This window comes from Antrostomus carolinensis, unplaced genomic scaffold (assembly GCF_000700745.2).
Source record: "Antrostomus carolinensis isolate BGI_N321 unplaced genomic scaffold, ASM70074v2 scaffold52, whole genome shotgun sequence".
NCBI lineage: Eukaryota > Metazoa > Chordata > Aves > Caprimulgiformes > Caprimulgidae > Antrostomus > Antrostomus carolinensis.
The window spans coordinates 7,863-25,200 of record NW_010298683.1 but is presented as its reverse complement, the minus strand read 5'-3'; the positions used below and the strand labels follow the sequence as shown (position 1 = coordinate 25,200).

Below are 17,338 nucleotides of genomic sequence, written 5' to 3'. Positions count from 1 at the left end.
CCTCTCCCCTCCTCTCCTCTCCTCTCCTCTCCTCTCCTCTCCTTCCAGACAACCCTGTTTCCCTTCTTTCACCAATTTATTTTTCCCTGCTCAGCTTTCACTCCCCAGGCACTTTTGTAGCAGCCTCACAGCTTCAAGTAAAGTCCCCTAGCATTTCTTCCCTTGCCCTCCGTCTCCTTACTCATCCCTTTCACACCTCCCTGCTCTTCATCTCCAGGACCCCTCCCCAGTCACCCCCAAGGTCCTCTCCCCTCTCTACCCCTGCCCCAGTTCTCCCCACATCTCTCTGTGACCTCTGCACCCTGCTCTGCCAGCTCTGTGCACAGACCTGCCCCCATCCCCAAACGTGCCCTTGGGTCACATATGTCCCTATGGCACAACCCAGCTGTGACAAATATGAGCTAAATCCCATGGGGCACAGGCAGAGAAAAGTGACAACTGGAGATGGAAAGATAGGGCAAAACCAGACCTCCATCTGTTCATGTATCCAGTCCAGGAAGGAGGTGGTTCGGCTGTAGACACCCGGCTTGTTCTTTTCTGCACAGCCCACACCAAAGCTGGTGGTGCCAACCAACTTCCAGATACTCATATCTTCACATGCCAAAGGGCCCCCACTATCTCCCTGGAGGAAGAAGGATTAAAACAAATGTCAGTGCTGCAGAAAAGGAGGTGAATATCTGTTTGGGGGAGTGGGTAAGGAGAGAGGCATAGTCCAGTAATTCAGTCTTGTATTTCTGCTCTGTTCTGGGTCCTAGTAAAAGTATATGCTACAGCAGAAGCTGGAGACTTCTTAGAGACATGTATTAGACCATATTTTTCTTTCCACAGCTAGCAGTACAGTAAAACAGAAGCAACCTTGAAGCCTGCTGTTAAACAACATCTAGGTGCTGGGGAGTGGTCTGTCCTGCAGGCAGGGCATCGCTAATCTGCAGTCTCCATGCCTTGGTCCTGGTCTCTCACAGCTGCTTCTCTCCAAAAACTCAGCTGAGCTGAGCCCAGGGTTGCACCAGCAAGCTCATACCCCACCTCCTTCCCTGCCTGCTCCTGCCCACAGTCTCACACACTGCTTTTTTAGCCCTTCCCTAACACTTTACTGAGCAGATTCGACTCAATAGACTCACATCTAAGTACTGAAAACTCTTTTTTTTTTTTTTTTTTTTTTTTTTTTTCTGGGGCAGTTTCCTGCCCTATAAGCATCAAAGCCAGCACAACAACAGGAAAAAAGGGAATTTTGAAAAGTCCTACTTTGGCAAGTAGGGCTCATTTTGTCACTTGGAGTCGTATGCTGAGCATGCTGCCTTTGGGCAGCTCTCCCAGGAACAGGGACATGCTGGTGCTGGGTACCTTGCTGTGGGGGATGTGCAAACGTGTGCTTAAAGGAAGATCTATGCACCTAATGCCTTTGCTTTGTCTTGTCCCACATGTAATTGGCACTGAGCAACTCGGAAACATGAAGTTCCTCCCCAGCCCTTGCTCTTCATCCATCACTAGCTAGGTGAGTCTGCATTAGTGTGTATGGGGATGAGACCTGGCACAAGGTGGGCACTGTCATGACTCTGATAATGGTTGTGAATCATCACCATCCTGTAATGTGAAGGATCCTCTGATCTTTCACTGCTATGAACCTTTCTCCCCCAGAGTCAGTACCAATCCTCTGAGTTACTCAAACACCTCTCCCTTTCTTCCTCCTCCCTGCCTCACTCTACTTTTTCCAAAATCACACACTTCTACTTCTCTCTTGATATATGCTTGGCTGCTTTTCACAACAGGATTTTTACACCTTGCCTGTCTCCAGAGCTGCTCACAGCGCAGGGCATTGTAGTGCAGAGCAGAGGCTACAGCCAGAGCAAAGAAAGGATGGCACCATGCTGTAACACGTGCAAGAAATTAAATAATGTCTTAAGTAAATTTGGCTTAGAAGTCACAGATATGATCCACAGGAGAAATATAAGAAGGGAATTGTAGCTCATGAATGCGTGCACAGTCATTGACTGATATTCATGGTAAACAGCGCAAATGGCACAAAACCAAATGTTTGCCCAAGAAAAGCCTGGGAGTGCCTTCTGATAACTTATCACTCATGTTTTTCCATTCCTGTTGTCAATGAGCACAGTTGCAGTTTGGAAACTTCCATACCTGACAGGTGTCTACCCCTCCTTTTAGGAAACCAGCACAAAGCATTGAAGGAGTTATGATCCCACCGTAGACATCCCTGTGATTGCAAATTGCATTAGAAATCAGAGGAACACCTGCGTAATTCATGGTGTCAGATGTATCACCTGTTAAAAAAACAAAAATAACCAAAGAAAAAACTCTCTATCCTTGAAGCTAATCTCTAATTAGAAACAGAAAATAGTTTAGTATATAGAGAATTGGCAAGCGAGGGTGAAGGAAATATGGTTAAAATGACAACATACAATTAAGGCAACTAGGTGTCTCATCACTTACAGAATCCAGTAACTAGCAACTCTATAGAGCTGTGGATTATACTGTATACAATATAAAGCTGTACATTATATATTTTGACTTAAAACTAGACAATGAATTATAGTAATGAACTTAAAAGCTGGTTGGACACTGTCTTCAATAGTAGTGCCCAAACTTGCTTCGAATTTACCACCTGATGTGTTAGTCAACAATTTATCTGCAAACATCTGATTTATTTTATAAGTACTTATTTTAATTTATTCAGACTCTGAATGGATCATTTTTACAAATGGAAGCACTTTCACACTGTCTATTGACAATTTATAGCTGACTTTTTATGAGATAAACCTTACTTTGATTTTTTTCTCGCCTTTCAATATTATTTGTAGGTCAGGTAACATACTGTTCTTGTTCTCTGAACAATGGGAACACATTAAATGAGATGAATGAAGAATGATAAAAAACAATTACCTGAGAACTCAAGCATTTTCACATGGAAATGATTCAGCGTGTATTATTGATTAACATGACCTGTGAGTCATGGTAAAAAAAAAAATAAAAATCCCTTTTCTTTGTGACATTATTCGCAGATCCAATTTCTGCACCATCCAACCTGCCTGAGAATGCATACAAGCTTCATCTGAAAAAATGAATGGTCAATTCTTGTTTCCATTCTGTGCTTTCTATGCTTGAAGTTATAAAGGACACAGCACATTTGACTGAGGCTGAATACAACAATGTGGACAGTGTTGCTGTCTACATGTCATTTTCAACCTTTTCAGAGTGTATCTATCCATCCCTTGTAATAAGGATTTGTACAGCACTTTTTCAGTTCAGGTTGAGCATAAAATTTAGGAACAGGTCTTCTTTCTTCCTCTTCCCCCCAGATATTCCAGAAAATTTGATGTTGAACAATGCTCCAACTAAATCCTGTATTTACTGTATATGAGATATTTTCATGTAGTTTAATCAACAGTAGACCATTTAAAATACCTCCTTCTACAGTTGCTCCCCATCCTGATACCCAACACATTTTCCCTTCTGGGAACTGTTCACCAAAATTAGGCAGACAAATTGGCTCTATGTGACCTATTAAAAAAAAAAAAAAAAAAAAAAAAAGGAGAGAGAGAGAGAGAGAAGATTAAATTGTTCAAATTTAGCAAAAAATTGTATGCCTCAGTATAACTTGAGGATCTGGCTTGCGGTGAGCTTGCTATGAATGCCACCTCCCCACGTAAATAGCCTGGAAGTTCTGCAGGTCTTTAGTCTTTTGGCAAGTACCCTGGGTTTGAAACAATACCTACACTAGACATTATTAGTTTGAAGTATGAAGCAAGAGAAGCAGGTGTTGGGCAGGTCAATAATCTGAAGACTGAGTAAACAAGAAATGCACCATGTACACAGCTGATGGGCAGATCAGAGACCCCACAGCACACTGCTCAGACAGAGAAATGGCCTTGGCTACCCATGGCATGGCTGCATGGCACCTCCTGACAGGATCTGTGCAGCTACAGGTGCAAAGAGCCATATGTGCATATCTCTGCACTCTTCTGAAAGGGCAACAAGATGTCTGGGGTGCTCTTTGCTTCCTACCCATTGGCTCATAGAGTTTCAGGACCTCTCTGCTCTGGGACACTGAATGCTGTGCAATATAATCAGTGTTTGACACTTGTGGGGATAAGATGTAGTGTGTCAAGATGAGTTGGCAATGAACAAAGTGAGGGAAGCTAGGAGGTGTTACTGGGCAGTTTCTAGTGGTTCAGTTCTTCACTGTACGATGATCCCAACTCAAAGCATCATGCCCCCAGTGTGAAACCTCCAAGCTCCCCAGGCTGTCCCCAGCCCCCTGGGCATAGTGGGTATCTGGGTCAGGTGTGGAGCCATTACTGTTCTTCACAGCCTCCTTAACTTATTCCTGAGTAAAAGAAAACAACACTAGCTGAGATATAAACCAAAACAAAATCAAGCTTAATTTTCATTCATAGTAGACGTTTAAAGTATTTCAAGAGAATTTATTTAGGAACTGACAATCTAGATGGATCAGAGAGAGCCAGCTCCCCTTTGCAGAGAGCTCACAGTGATTAGGAGGTATTGGCAGGTGACCATTTAAATTAATCCAATATTATTATACATTATCTCAATTCACTAACTGGTTAAGTTGTAGGTAGCATCCTGCTGAGAAAATAAAAGTAGTTTTAATTTAAAAGCATCATTATATTTGAATTGCCTTTTCTTCTCTTTGAAATTAAAGCTTGATTTTCAGCTTTGGACACTGCTGGGTCTCCCTATACTCACAGAAAGGACATGGTGAAAATCTCTGTAACCTCCAAGTAAAACGAGGCGGGGCATTTATTTTAGATAGGAAAAATATTTCAGAAGAATAAAGTTAATGTTTGCCTATTATTAAATGCGTTCAGTAAGCCAATACCAGAATGGACTGGGAACATTTTGCAGAGCCCTATGACCACATTGTTGCTCTCTGTGCCTGGATATCGACTACAGAGGAGTTCCTGATAGCGAGGCCAATGGGTTTCTGCCAACAGGGATTACTGCTGTGCCATTACAGCAGCAGGCTGGTTACATCTATGCTGCACATCTCTCATTGCTTTTAGAGGCAGTGGGGATCCACTCGGCTGTCATGGGTCAGGCATAGGATGCCAACAGGAATTTTCCTACTGTACTAGGAAAGATCCTTCTCCCTTTTAGCTAGAAAGGTGAGAAAGTCAAGCGAAAGGTAACAGAAAGAATTACCATTGAGAGCAAGCGGTGCTGCCAGTTTCATCAGTGCTATATCATTTCCCATTGTCTTGGGTTTATAATTTCGATGGTATATAATTTTTTCCACTGAATATGGGTGAACCTGGGTGTCTTGCTGAGTCACAAAACCAACCTGCACACTCCATGAGCTTGGCAAGTATAGGCTGAAACAAAGAGGTAGGAGAGAGTGAAAAACCTTCAAGAAAACCTTCAGGTTTTCTAATTGTCTCCTGAGCTTACAAACCACACATAACTCAGCAGAAAAATAACTACAGTCTGCTGTACTTGCTTACCTATTATGTTGGTTTTGGCTGGGATAGAGTTAATTTTCTTCACAATAGCTTGTATGGAGCTACATTTTGGATTTGTGTTAAAAACAGCATTGATAACACAGGGATTTTTTAATTATTGCTGAACAGAGCCAAGGCCTTTTCTGCTCCTCACACCACCCCACCAGCGAGGAGGCTGGGGGTGCACAAGAAGCTGGGAGGGGACACAACAGGGACAGCTGACCCCAACTGACCACAGGGATATCCCATACCATATGACGTCAGGCTCAGCATATAAAGCTAGGGGAAGAAGAAGGAAGGGGAGGATGTTTGGAGTGATTGTGTTTGTTTTCCCAAGTAACCATTATGCGTGATGGAGCCTGGCTTCCCTGGAGATGACTGAACACCTGCCTGCCCGTGGGAAGTGGTGAATTAATTTCTTTGTTTTGCTTTGCTTGCACATGTGGCTTTTGCTTTACCTGTTAAACTGTCTTTATCTCAACCCATGAGTTTTCTCACTTTTACTTTTCTGATTCTCCCCCCCATCCCACTGTGAGGGGAGTGAGCAAGCAGCTCTGTGGGACATAGTTGCCTCCTGGGGTTAAACCACGACACCTATCTATTAATATTTGCTATGTTACGTGTTTAATTTTTAAAAATATGGAAAAAGTGACTAATCTTAGCAACATATTGGGTCACTGGTGTATTATTTGTGCAACTTTCTACAAATATATGAGTTTTGCATTGGCCCACTTGTGTGTCCTCCTATGTGACCCTGCAGCAGTCGATGCTGCTGCCTGGCACACCTAAGCTCAGCCATTCAGCTAGCTCAGTGGCACTTGTGGCAAAGCAAAGCGTTTTCCAGGGAGAAACTTTCCTTCCGGAAGGTGCTTCTGCCCCCAGTTCATGAGCAACCACGCCTTTCAGCCTCCAGCACACAAACAGCTCTTCTTGTCCTGACTTCACCCCACCAGATTAGCAGTGGGTTAGCAACAGTTCTGGGAAAAGGCTCCAGGGATGTGGGTTGTGTTTCCAGCTCCCATCTCCATCAGCCTTTGGACACACCACAACAAAGTTGGTTGCACAGGACAGAGCTAAGGACAAAAGCCCTAAAATGCTTAATTCCTAAATAATTAGTTTTATGGCTCTAAACAGGATCTAGGAGTGGGATTTGTCTGCCTCATCTCTTCTCTCTAATGGGTATAAAAGCATCATACAAGACTTGCTCAGAAGCAAGCATCCATGCTGTGGGCATCCAAAAATGGTCAGATGAATCCCATTTTAGCTGTTTAAGTACCTTTGGTGAAAGTGGCCTGGAGTTTTTAAGAGGAGAAAAGCAAGAAGAGCTGTCCTGCACTGTAGGCAACAAAAAAGACTGCAAAACCAGACAACTCATTATAAATAGAGGGCTATCTTTATAATTACACAAAGAAGAAGAGCCTAAATAACTATTTAGCACCTATTTACAACTCAAAGACTACTTCAAACAGCATAAAAAGTAGCTGTGAGTATGTGGTAACAGGCACTAAGCACAGTACAACTCACTAGCACTGATTGATCCTGTCAGATTGAAAAGCATCCTGTAATTTATTTTGGAGCTCCAGAGTGCCGGAGCAGCCAAGTACAAATTCCTTCTGAGCTGTTAAGTCACCTGCAATGTACAGAAACTGTAGAATGGGACACCTAAAGTCTAGCACTCAAATGTTGTTTTAAGCTGATTTCCCAGGAAACTGGGAGTGCCCAGATTACCTGAAAACTGGGACCCCTGATTTGGACCACTTCTTGAGAGGACTTTTTTTCAATAAAGACTTGCACTGGTGCAAGAAGAGAGAGATGGTTTAAACATTACGGAGCAAGCCCATGAGATAAGGATAACACAGTCTCTCCTGCAATTTATTTTTAAGAGAAAGCACGGTGCATTAGCCCTCCTCTGCAGCGGCCCCACACACAGACCATCTGCAAGACAGGTCAGTGGGACACTGGAGCAAGATGACTTAGGGACTTACTCATAGACGCAGTGGGCAGCTGTGATGATCCAGCGCGGGGTGATGACAGACCCTCCGCAGAGGTGGTGCCCATGGAACTGCAGGCTGACCTGCCAGGGCCACTGCCGGGGGGAGGACACATTGCCCCCCACAATCCGTGGCCCATAGCTAGCTCGTGTCCCGCATGCTGCCAGAAAGCAAAGTTTACAGTCCATGGGGAAAACACAGGTAAGTTTTTGGTCACCTTCAGCCTCTTGCTGAGGCTGTGAGGTCTCTGGATCGTCCCCATCCCCATGGCCCACATCTCAGGCTGTGGTTGCCTCTAGAGGCTCCCCTCCTCCCTCCCACCCCTGCAGCATCATGCCTGGCAACTGGTATGGGGGCTGTGGGGCCCACATCTCCCCTGCAGATGCAATGCTCAGCTGAACTGTAAAACCCACTGTTCTGCCCTCTTTAAATGCACAGGCTCCCAGGGGCCCACATGGGCAGGCTGAAGCACTTCCTCTCCCCTGGTGATTATTTTGCTGTTGTTTTTTTTCACTTTTCATATCCAAATCTGAAAACTAGCTGACATGGAGAGGTATGGGATAAAAGTTCAAATGCTAAGACAGAATCTTCCTTTCCCCACCAAGATGGCAAAGAATTATTATAGGAATTATTATCAGCCCATGGACTCCACTCACAATCCTTAAACATCTACTTCCTACTGTCATTCTCACCAAAACTTTCCTGCTACTTGATGCTTCCAATCTGACCTTCTAGCCTGTTCTCACCTTCTGAAATTCTTTTAAATTTTATGTAAGAAATACAATTTTTCTTTGGTGTGATAAACTGGCAGTATAGAATGCCCCAAGTACTGAATTCTTCCCAGCTCTTGCCATGCAGTGGATGAAGGACAGTTTCTGTTTTTATTTTAATTTTTCCTGATCCTTACCCAAACATTTTAAGATGATCACATTGCCAGAAGTGCATTCTTCTCTAAGATGAAAAGACAGTGCAGTATTAGTTCCAATTGACAAATACTGGGGCTTTTTTCAATATTGTGTCATCTTCTTGCACAGCTATGTGCACATAAATATAAGTAACTCATATAACGAAAGAGGCACAAAGTCATGCATTCATCCAACCCACTTAGGGCATTTAGCTGAAATACTTAAGTTAGGAGAACTTAACTGAAACACTTAAGTTAGGAGCTTAGACACCATCAGGAGCCATCAGACCATATGCTGCCCTGCTGAAGAATAGTTCGCTCTTCCATGAAGGAAGGCTCATCAGCAATTTTCAACATGTAATCTGTAGTCTCCTTGGATCCACAGCTTGCTTCTCAGTGAAAGGTATCTAAGAAAAGCCAGCAATTGTCAGGAGGAAGAAACAAACCATAAAAGGTTCCCAAACCCACTGGGAAATATCTTGGGACCTGTAAACTGAAACAAACTGTTCTACGATGGGAAAAGATAAGTGCCATTTGTAAAAAAGAGATCATGGGACAAATAGGCTCTTTAAGTACCTCATTTTAAAGCCTTTGATTATTTTAATGGTCATTGGATCAGGCTCTTGATTCATGTTCCAGCAAGACTGCTACTGAACCTTGCTCTATGATGCATAACAGCACCAATCACTTATGAAGCACTGCATGCCTAAAAAAATAGTCATCAATCTCAAACTATTAGTAAGTCTCCTTCTATTGATTGCTCTCTTTCTGTCAGGATGAACAAGCTGAGGCATACCTGAGGTTAGTTGCATTGTGCAGGGATGTCACTTGATCAACTGATAACCAGTGGCTGAGGGATACGAAATGTCTTTGAAACTGTTTTTCAACTGCAGCCACAGGCAGGTAACCTGAACTCACATAACTGCAAATAAACCATAAACACAGCTTCCTCAGACAGCATTTCAGTAATCTGTTTAAATAATTCAGTGGTTCTACTAATGAAAACCCAGTGTAGCAACCACAATAATCAGATTCTGACACTTGATAAAGTAATCCTATCGTCCCCAAGAAACATTTCTTATAATTTGCTCTCATTTTTGCCATAATCATGTGTGGAAGTCACACATGCTGAGGGGCTTTTAACTGGCAAAGAAAGAAAATCTTAATTCTAATATTGCACTAAAGCTTTTATTGTAACAGGTTGGCAAATTTCCTGATGAAATTTCCTTCCTGAACGAGCTCATTGTCTTGTTTTTATAGAGTTATGTTTTGCAGCAGGGAGGATGAATAATTTGTAATTTTTTCTTGTCTTTTGTGTTGAACAATTGAGATGTGTTTTATCCTAAAGGCAACAAGAATTAGAAGAAGCTGTATACTGCTAACTATAATATGCAGAAATCAGAATTGTGCCATCGTAAGAAATAACAGAGCATCACTGCAAGTCACAACTTCAAACTTGCTCAAGTGTGTGAAAGTTTGTGAAAGAAATGGTGCTTTTCCAGGAGTGTGATCATTTCAGTTAGAACCACCTCATCACATTCTTCTCTAATTGTGAGATGGACCTTAATTCCTAACAGATCTAATGGCACAAATTGTAGTGATTCTTTGTGAAGTAAAAGAAATGGAAAATATTCAAATATTTTTTAGTGCCTTGCCAACAGACTGTAAGCTACTAGAGAGACAAGTAGGATTCAGGCACCTGAACCCCATAGGGAAGATTTAACAAAACCATTGTATTCAGCCATCATCCAGGATTTATAGCAGTAATAAAAGGTATTCACAGTGCGCAAGTGTTCAGGACAATTTCCCTTGTCATCCCCAATCTCCTCAATCATATCATTCACAAAGGTGAATTGTTAAGTCCTTTTTTCTTTTAAAGCACAAACGAATATAAAATTCATTAGAAGATTGAAAACGTCACAGTTTGTTCAAAATGACAAATACAGCTTTTCTCTGTTTGGTGTTCATACCTTGAGAAACCCAGGTGTTTGCAAGTTGTATTTCCATACTCTGCTTTCCAGTCATCAGAGCAGACCGTTCGCCAGGATCCAGAAGTGAACACTTGCAGCACTGCTTTCTTACCACTCAACCTGACTTTGAGAGCCAGAGGAAGAAAAGCCTGAGTGAGTTGTGAAGGAGAACCACCAGGTACTCAATACATACACAACCATGTCAATGCACCACTGTGGCATCCACATTTCTTGGCTCACTCAGTTTTTACTGCTTCTCTTTTTTATCACTTGGACCCTTTGACAGAATTTTTCTGTGCTTTTTTTTTTTACCTCCTTAAGGAGGAGAACCAAGGTATGCTGAGCTAGAACAGCCAGGAGAAAAAAAGTCTATGCTTATGGGATGCTAGCTCTAATAGAGATGAAGAAGGCTGCCTATCTCTCCTGTGAGCCTAATCAAATCTTGCTAATAGCAGTGAGTTGGAGCTGCAGATGCTCAGTACCCAGGAAACCTACGATGAAGACAAGCAATGAAAGGCGGTTAGCACCTTCTGTGCTGCACAGCACAGAGAGGTGGATGCACTTGCACCCAGCTGCCCCTGGGCTGCTGTGGAGTTACCCACCTGCTTCCCTCTGCTGAAATGGGGCTGGCACATCTGGGCTGATGGGTGGGTAAGAGCTGGGAGAAGAGAGATGGGCAGGTTGGGAGCTCAGCTCCCAGGGACTCCCCCCCTGTGCCAGCCTGTGCTCAGCCCTTCCCTGCAGGCAGCTCTTCACACCAGTCTTGCCGCAGGGCTGAGCCACCCCAGGGAGCTGACACTGCTGCAACCTGTGCTGCCTCCAGCCAAGAGACCGACAGGTAGGTACTGCAGGAGGGCCAGGCACAGAGCCATCACCCATGGTCCCTGCATGTCTCCGTGTCCTGCTCTCCCCCGCACCCCTCATCACTGCTGCTGCTGCGGTGCAGAACCCTGTCTGAATGGGATGTACCTGGACCTGGGAAAGGACACATCTACGTGGTTTCTCCATGGAGAAAGTGAGGTCACGCACACGGTCACTGCTGGACAGAGGTTTCCCACAAGCGCCCATGGGCCAGTGTTGCAGCATTGCAAGGGCAGACAAGAAAAGCAGATGTATGGCCCACAGGCTTCACAGAGGCCTGAAGCCTCCGTGGGAAAAAAAAGGTCAAAGACTGAGAGCATTGCCGGGGGTTAGCTCAGGCCAAAAGCCAAAAGCTAAAGGTTCTTGTCATTCCTCGTATTGCACAGACAGAAAGCTGTGCTGTCTCCTTAGCTGTAGGTACAGGAGTCAGAATTACACTCATCTAAAAATCCATTCTTCTGCTTTCTGATATTAAAGCCTTTTCCCTCCAGGGGCTGCAAACACCACAGTCATCTTCCATAGCACAGGACAAGGAGGGGCCATTTGAAACGGCCCTGTGATGCCCAAAACCATTACAGAGAGAAACTCAGACATGAGAGCATACATTTCACACTTGAAGCACCAAACTCCGCAGTACTCAATGCGTAAAAGCCAATGTTGATCTCTCCCATTCCCAGGTGCCTTAAGATAATAACGGGCTTTTGCAATCTTCAAAACTGACACAGTGCAACTGTGTGCCAGTGAACACAGAGAGTGCTGTGTATACACACCACAAGGCAGTGATGGGATACCTTGCAGGCAAAGGAAATGCTAGCAGTCAAAAAACATCTAGGATACTAATGGAGAAACATGCCTGATATGGCAGTAGCAATATTCAGCAAGCATCACATTTATCTTAAGAGCAGTTTGATTTCTCACTAACTATAAATCAGTACCTTGGAGAGGTTGTTCCTTTAAAGTGGTGATTTAGATAACCCATCAGTCTCTATCTTTCTTGTCTCACTCAAACTCTTTACAGCATGCAATTCTTGTTAACGTGACAGATGCTACAGGAGGAGATAGGAGGGATTTATAATCAAACTTATATTACCACATCCATACTCATCCTCCCCTTCTTTACAGTTGAAGACACCATTGCACCTGGCTGATTTCTGGATACACTTAAAGGATGATCGGCAGCGAAACTTCCCAATGCAGTTGTATTGGACTAACAAGAATGAAAAAAAATGGGGTGATGAAAACACACTTGGAAATTAACGTAACACTTGTGACTTCCGTTATCCAGCCAAGGTTTCTGTCTTGCTAAGAAAAAGACAACTCCCGTACTCTAGGAACTTTTGAAATACAACCTGGAAGTTGACCTGTAGTGCTGCTAAACTGATCCATTAGTAATGATTTGTAGGATGAGTCAGCCTTGCTGTCAGTGCTGGCTTCTTCCCAGCTCCCTCAACCCAGTTTACGTTTCACTCCAGGACAAGTTTCTACCTGGTGCCTCAGCCCCTCAGCAGCAAGGCAAGGAGACCCTCCCAAAATATGGCCAGTGCACTCTCTTCTTGAGGGGATGCCTCAACCTCCCACAAGCTTATCCCTTTTACAGGTGTGAAGGTACTGCTCTAATATCAACGTATTTGGCACCTAGACCTGGGCAAGTCGCACCTTTCAATTGCAACTAAACTCATTCAGCATTTTCTTTTCCTTTGTAAAGCTGTTTGTGATAGGGGAAAGTTCTTTAATTCTTTGAAAACAAACTTTGAGAAGTAAGTTGCAGGACAAAAATATGGTGTGTACCACCTGAAGCTTGCCCCAGTTTCTAAACTCTTAGCTTACCACTTGAGAGGAATTGATGAAGTTTTACTAGAGAAAGGTTTCTTGAAGCTGCAGGTTCCCGATATTGTAAATATTACACCAAATGAGGATTCATGAGGATTCTCATGAATCCCAGATCTATTTTATCCCTACATGTAAATAAAATTTAAAGCCATCACATCAACAAGATTTTTTACTTCAGGAAACAAGCCGCAGTGGCATTTTAATTCCATTCTAAGTAAAAGGCTCATGAAAAATTAAGCATTTGAATGGTTAAGTGAGAACTTAATGAATAAGTAATTGTACTCACCACCCAGGCCAATGGCAACTGCTAGGATTACTGCGAGGAATAAACCACAGATATGTGGAAAGTATTTTAGGGAAATAAAAACATGGCACATCGAAGGTGGTTCAATATCTCCTAGAAAGCAAACAGAGAGAACATCTTCTGTGAAGTCAAACCAGCTTGAGTTTGCAATGAAAAAGGTTTATCTAACAGTCAACCATATGGCAGTAATAACCTCTGCATACACTTCGTGAGCTGACCTGATCCAGAGGGGTTCAGATCCCCCAGCTCAGGGACTGAGAAGGCTCCAAGTGTTTTGGGCTGGCTAGTGCTCTCAGACACTCCCTCAGCATTTGCCTTGTCAGGGGTCTGAATTGTGCCCTTACAGAGCACCTGACCTGTCCTCAATGCAATCAAGAATATGAATGAAGTAAAATGAGAATATTTTTATTTTTGTGGGATGAATCACACTGCAAGCCTTAGAAGTATAGAAGCACCTCTCCTGAAAATGTGAGTCCCAGAATAAAAATGAAATTCAGACCTGCTTTGTTTGTGTAATCAAATCTTTGTGCAGGGTACAAGTATACTTCCTGCAGACTTCAGAAAGCTTGAGTGGACTAATAAATTCTTTCTGTGGAAGTAGCAAAGAACAAGTTTGAGTCTCCTCCTTATGACTGTTTCTCTCTGTGATACCTCCTGACTCTTGCCGGTACCAAGCCTGCGGTCTCAGTGCTTCTTCCAGCTGTAGTCCCAGCTAGACACAGCTCTGAGCACTGTGTCTGGGACAACAGAAATTCTGGGACGAGGCTGGAGGCCACATAGCTCTGCTTTGTGCACCAGGGAGCTAAGTACCATGCACAATGCATTCCTCCAGAGTTGGCGTAAGAAAGGCACAAAAACAAGAGGAGCCTGAATAGGAGCAGGGATATTGGAAAAAGACAGGACTACCAAGTAAATAGGTGTTCAAGACAAGAAGGAGGAAAGTCACTGGTCCTTTAGGACTTGGAGGCAAGGTTAACTGAAATTGATAGAAAGTTAAATTTGCAAAAAACAGGACCTTTGAACTAGTCTTGAAAAATGTGGGAAAAGGTGATCTGTTCAAAGTCTCGCTATAAAGACAAGACTTTGAACTCAGAGAGAACCGAACAATGGCTTAAGGTTGGGTTTTGAGCTTTCAAGGAAAAAAAAAGATTCATCTTATGTTAAAATATACGTCAGTACTAATCCCTGGATATATTTCATGATCTGGACCAGTCCTGCTCATCAACCACCTCCACAGCTGACCTCAACATAGTGGTATTGTCAATCTGGAAGACAACAACAGATTCTACTGAAAATAATGAACAGTTCACTTGTTTCAAGTGTATTCTGGTATACAAAGGCCAAACTATGGAAAAATAGCATACACAGCTTGGTCATGGGTACACACAGGAACTGGTAGAACCTTGTCTTCAATTTTAATTCCTGCAGCTCTTCACCCCCTCATTCTTCAAGCTTTGAATTTGAGATTGGCAGACACTTACAATCAGTCAAGGATGCAGAGTGTCTCCTAGTCTTTATATACTCAGAAGTAAACCCCAGCCTATGAAGACTCTCTCGGCAGCAGCTGAGTAACTGGTTTTGGCAATGGAGTAGGTGTCTGGTATGCCAAAAATCTTAGACAGCTGTAGTAGCTAATGGACCAGAAAATTAAATTGCTCTGTCTTCATTCTTGGTGCTCAGTCTGCCTCTGTTGAAGATAATTGTTATTTTTGCCCTGAAACCTATGGGAAGTAGCAAATATGCAATGCCATTCCTCCAAGGCTGCTGTATTGCATATACAGGTTTTAATGGACTGATTTCCAGGTATATAAAATCTCAAATAAGCCATTCAGAAATGTGTCTGAAAAGCGTGGGCAAATATTCGCTATGTGGCTGAACTGTGTGAATAATCTGGCTGTGAAAAATGCTTGCTTATGGGAGCTGACACAAGATGTCATCACCTGCTAATATGCTGGCAAACCTCATGGCTGGGGGAGTGAGGTTGTGTTTCTTCTTCTTCTTCTAAGTGATTGCTTTCTCTGGCTGAGTGAGCAAGCAAGGTTTTGCAAGGCTAAAGACCTACATTAGCCATTTAGATTACAAAGGTCAAAAAGCTGTGCAGTATCCCTACCAGATCCATCTGCACTGGGGTCCACTTTCACTTGTGGTATGAAGAAAAATCTTTTGAAGGAAAATTGAACTTCTGGTACTGGTGGTTCATCTTCTGTAATAGAGATGATTTCAAGACTTCCAGTAGTGGGACTTGTCTCTTGCACCTGACTCAACAGGAAAAAAGAAAAAGAAAAATAAGATAATCACCTTGTAAAATATTATCATAGAATTGTAAAATCATACAATCGTTTGGGTTGGAAAGGACCCTTAAAGGTCATCTAGTCCAACCACTCTGCAGTGAGCAAGGACATCTTCAACTAGATCAGGTTGCTCAGAACCCCATCCAGCCTGACCTTGAATGTTTACAGGGATGGAGCTTCTATCACCTCTCTGGGAAACCTGTGCCAGTGTTTCAACACCCTCACTGTAAAAAATTTCTTCCTTACATCTAGTCTGAATCTCTCCTCTTTTAGTTTAAAACCATCACCCCTTGTCCTATTGCTACAGGCCCTGCTGAAAAGTCTGTCCCCATCTTTCTTATAGGCCCCCTTTAAATACAGAAAGGCTGCAATAAGATCTCCCCGAGCCTTCTCTTCTCCAGGCTGAACAACCCCAACTCTCTCGGCCTTTCCTCATAGAGACAGGTGCTCCATCCCTCTGATCATTTTTGTGTCTCTCCTCTGGACCCACTCCAGCAGGTCCCTATCTTTCCTGTGCTGAGGACCCCAGAGCTGGACACAGTACATTCAGTTACGTACTTAAAGTTAATGAGAGGAGCTTTTATAATTAATTTACCAGCAAACTACTGAAGTTAATTTTTGTTCAAATTTGTCTAAGCATGTAGCTACTCTTAGTAACTCACACTGGAGGTGTGAATCCATCCGCTGCTCTTTAATTGCAATAGGAAACAAGAGAAAGACTAAGAAGCATATGACACCTGCACAACACCTGACAGGATCCTCACGCAGGAGCCCATTGAATTTTACTCCAGAAAACCTTTGATCACTTTCTATACCATGAAAAACAATTTAAATGAGCTACACTAGAATTCAGGGTAAATAGATTTAAAATGCTAATTTCTGACTCCAGTTTTGCACACTGTCACTGGAAAAAAGAATCAGATTTTTGAACTCACAGTGGTGTGAAATAGGTCCAGGTTTGTTAAAGACAGTGGAGCTGGCAAGCTGTAAAAGCAGTGTGTTTGCAGAATCAGTCTCAGAAAATGCTTACAATTATGCATTTTCAGCAAAGAATACGTTTTGTCTGTGACACTCTAAGTCACCTGGAATATCTTTTCAGCTTTCAGCAAACAACTGCAATAAAGTTTCTACTCTTTTATTTGATAAAATTTCATATACATTTCAATAACAATAAATCAAATTTATATAGAATCTGCTAGCTTTAAGGCAGAGAAAAGGATAGCTTGCTGTGCATGATTTTAAAATATTTTTGGAAAAGCCTTCTAACTGGTTCCTAAGTTGTCCATCAGGAAACAAAACAGCATTGTGAAGTATACTACACGAAAGCTAAACACTGATGTACCGTTTATTTAGAGGATATCACGTGCTCCCAAAGCTTCACTCACCTCTTCCTGAGAAGTCATAGTTAAAAGAAAAACTGTTTTCTTTCTTCATTATCAACAGAAACCAAAAGGAAATTCTGAGGTTGCTAAGCCAGCTGCCCGTTCACTCCTGCGTTGCTTACAACATTATGGCAGTAGCCTGTGTAATTCAACCTGGCAAGGGGTATCAGGTGGCCCCGGATGGCATGGCTACGGAAAGGGGAAGATAAAAATTCCGCACGCTTTTTAATTAGCCTAAGAGCATCAGGTAATATTGTAGTATTTGCACACCTTTCTGTAACCCCTCAGCAAAGGAGCACCACGAACTGCACAGGCTCGCACTTGCTCATCT

The 17,338-nt window shown here is 42.9% G+C and overlaps 1 protein-coding gene across 1 annotated transcript; it reads right to left on the bottom strand.

Moving 5' to 3' along the window:
• Positions 1–401: 401 nt before the first annotated feature.
• LOC104520713 (transmembrane serine protease 3) lies at positions 402–17,028 on the bottom strand. The gene is given in 13 exon segments (XM_029083625.1): positions 402–449; positions 452–622; positions 2,137–2,279; positions 3,421–3,516; positions 5,179–5,348; positions 7,460–7,625; positions 8,373–8,416; positions 9,166–9,291; positions 10,340–10,463; positions 12,291–12,407; positions 13,317–13,427; positions 15,445–15,589; positions 17,011–17,028. Coding segments are annotated over 13 exon segments (1,479 nt in total).
• Positions 17,029–17,338: the final 310 nt, after the last annotated feature.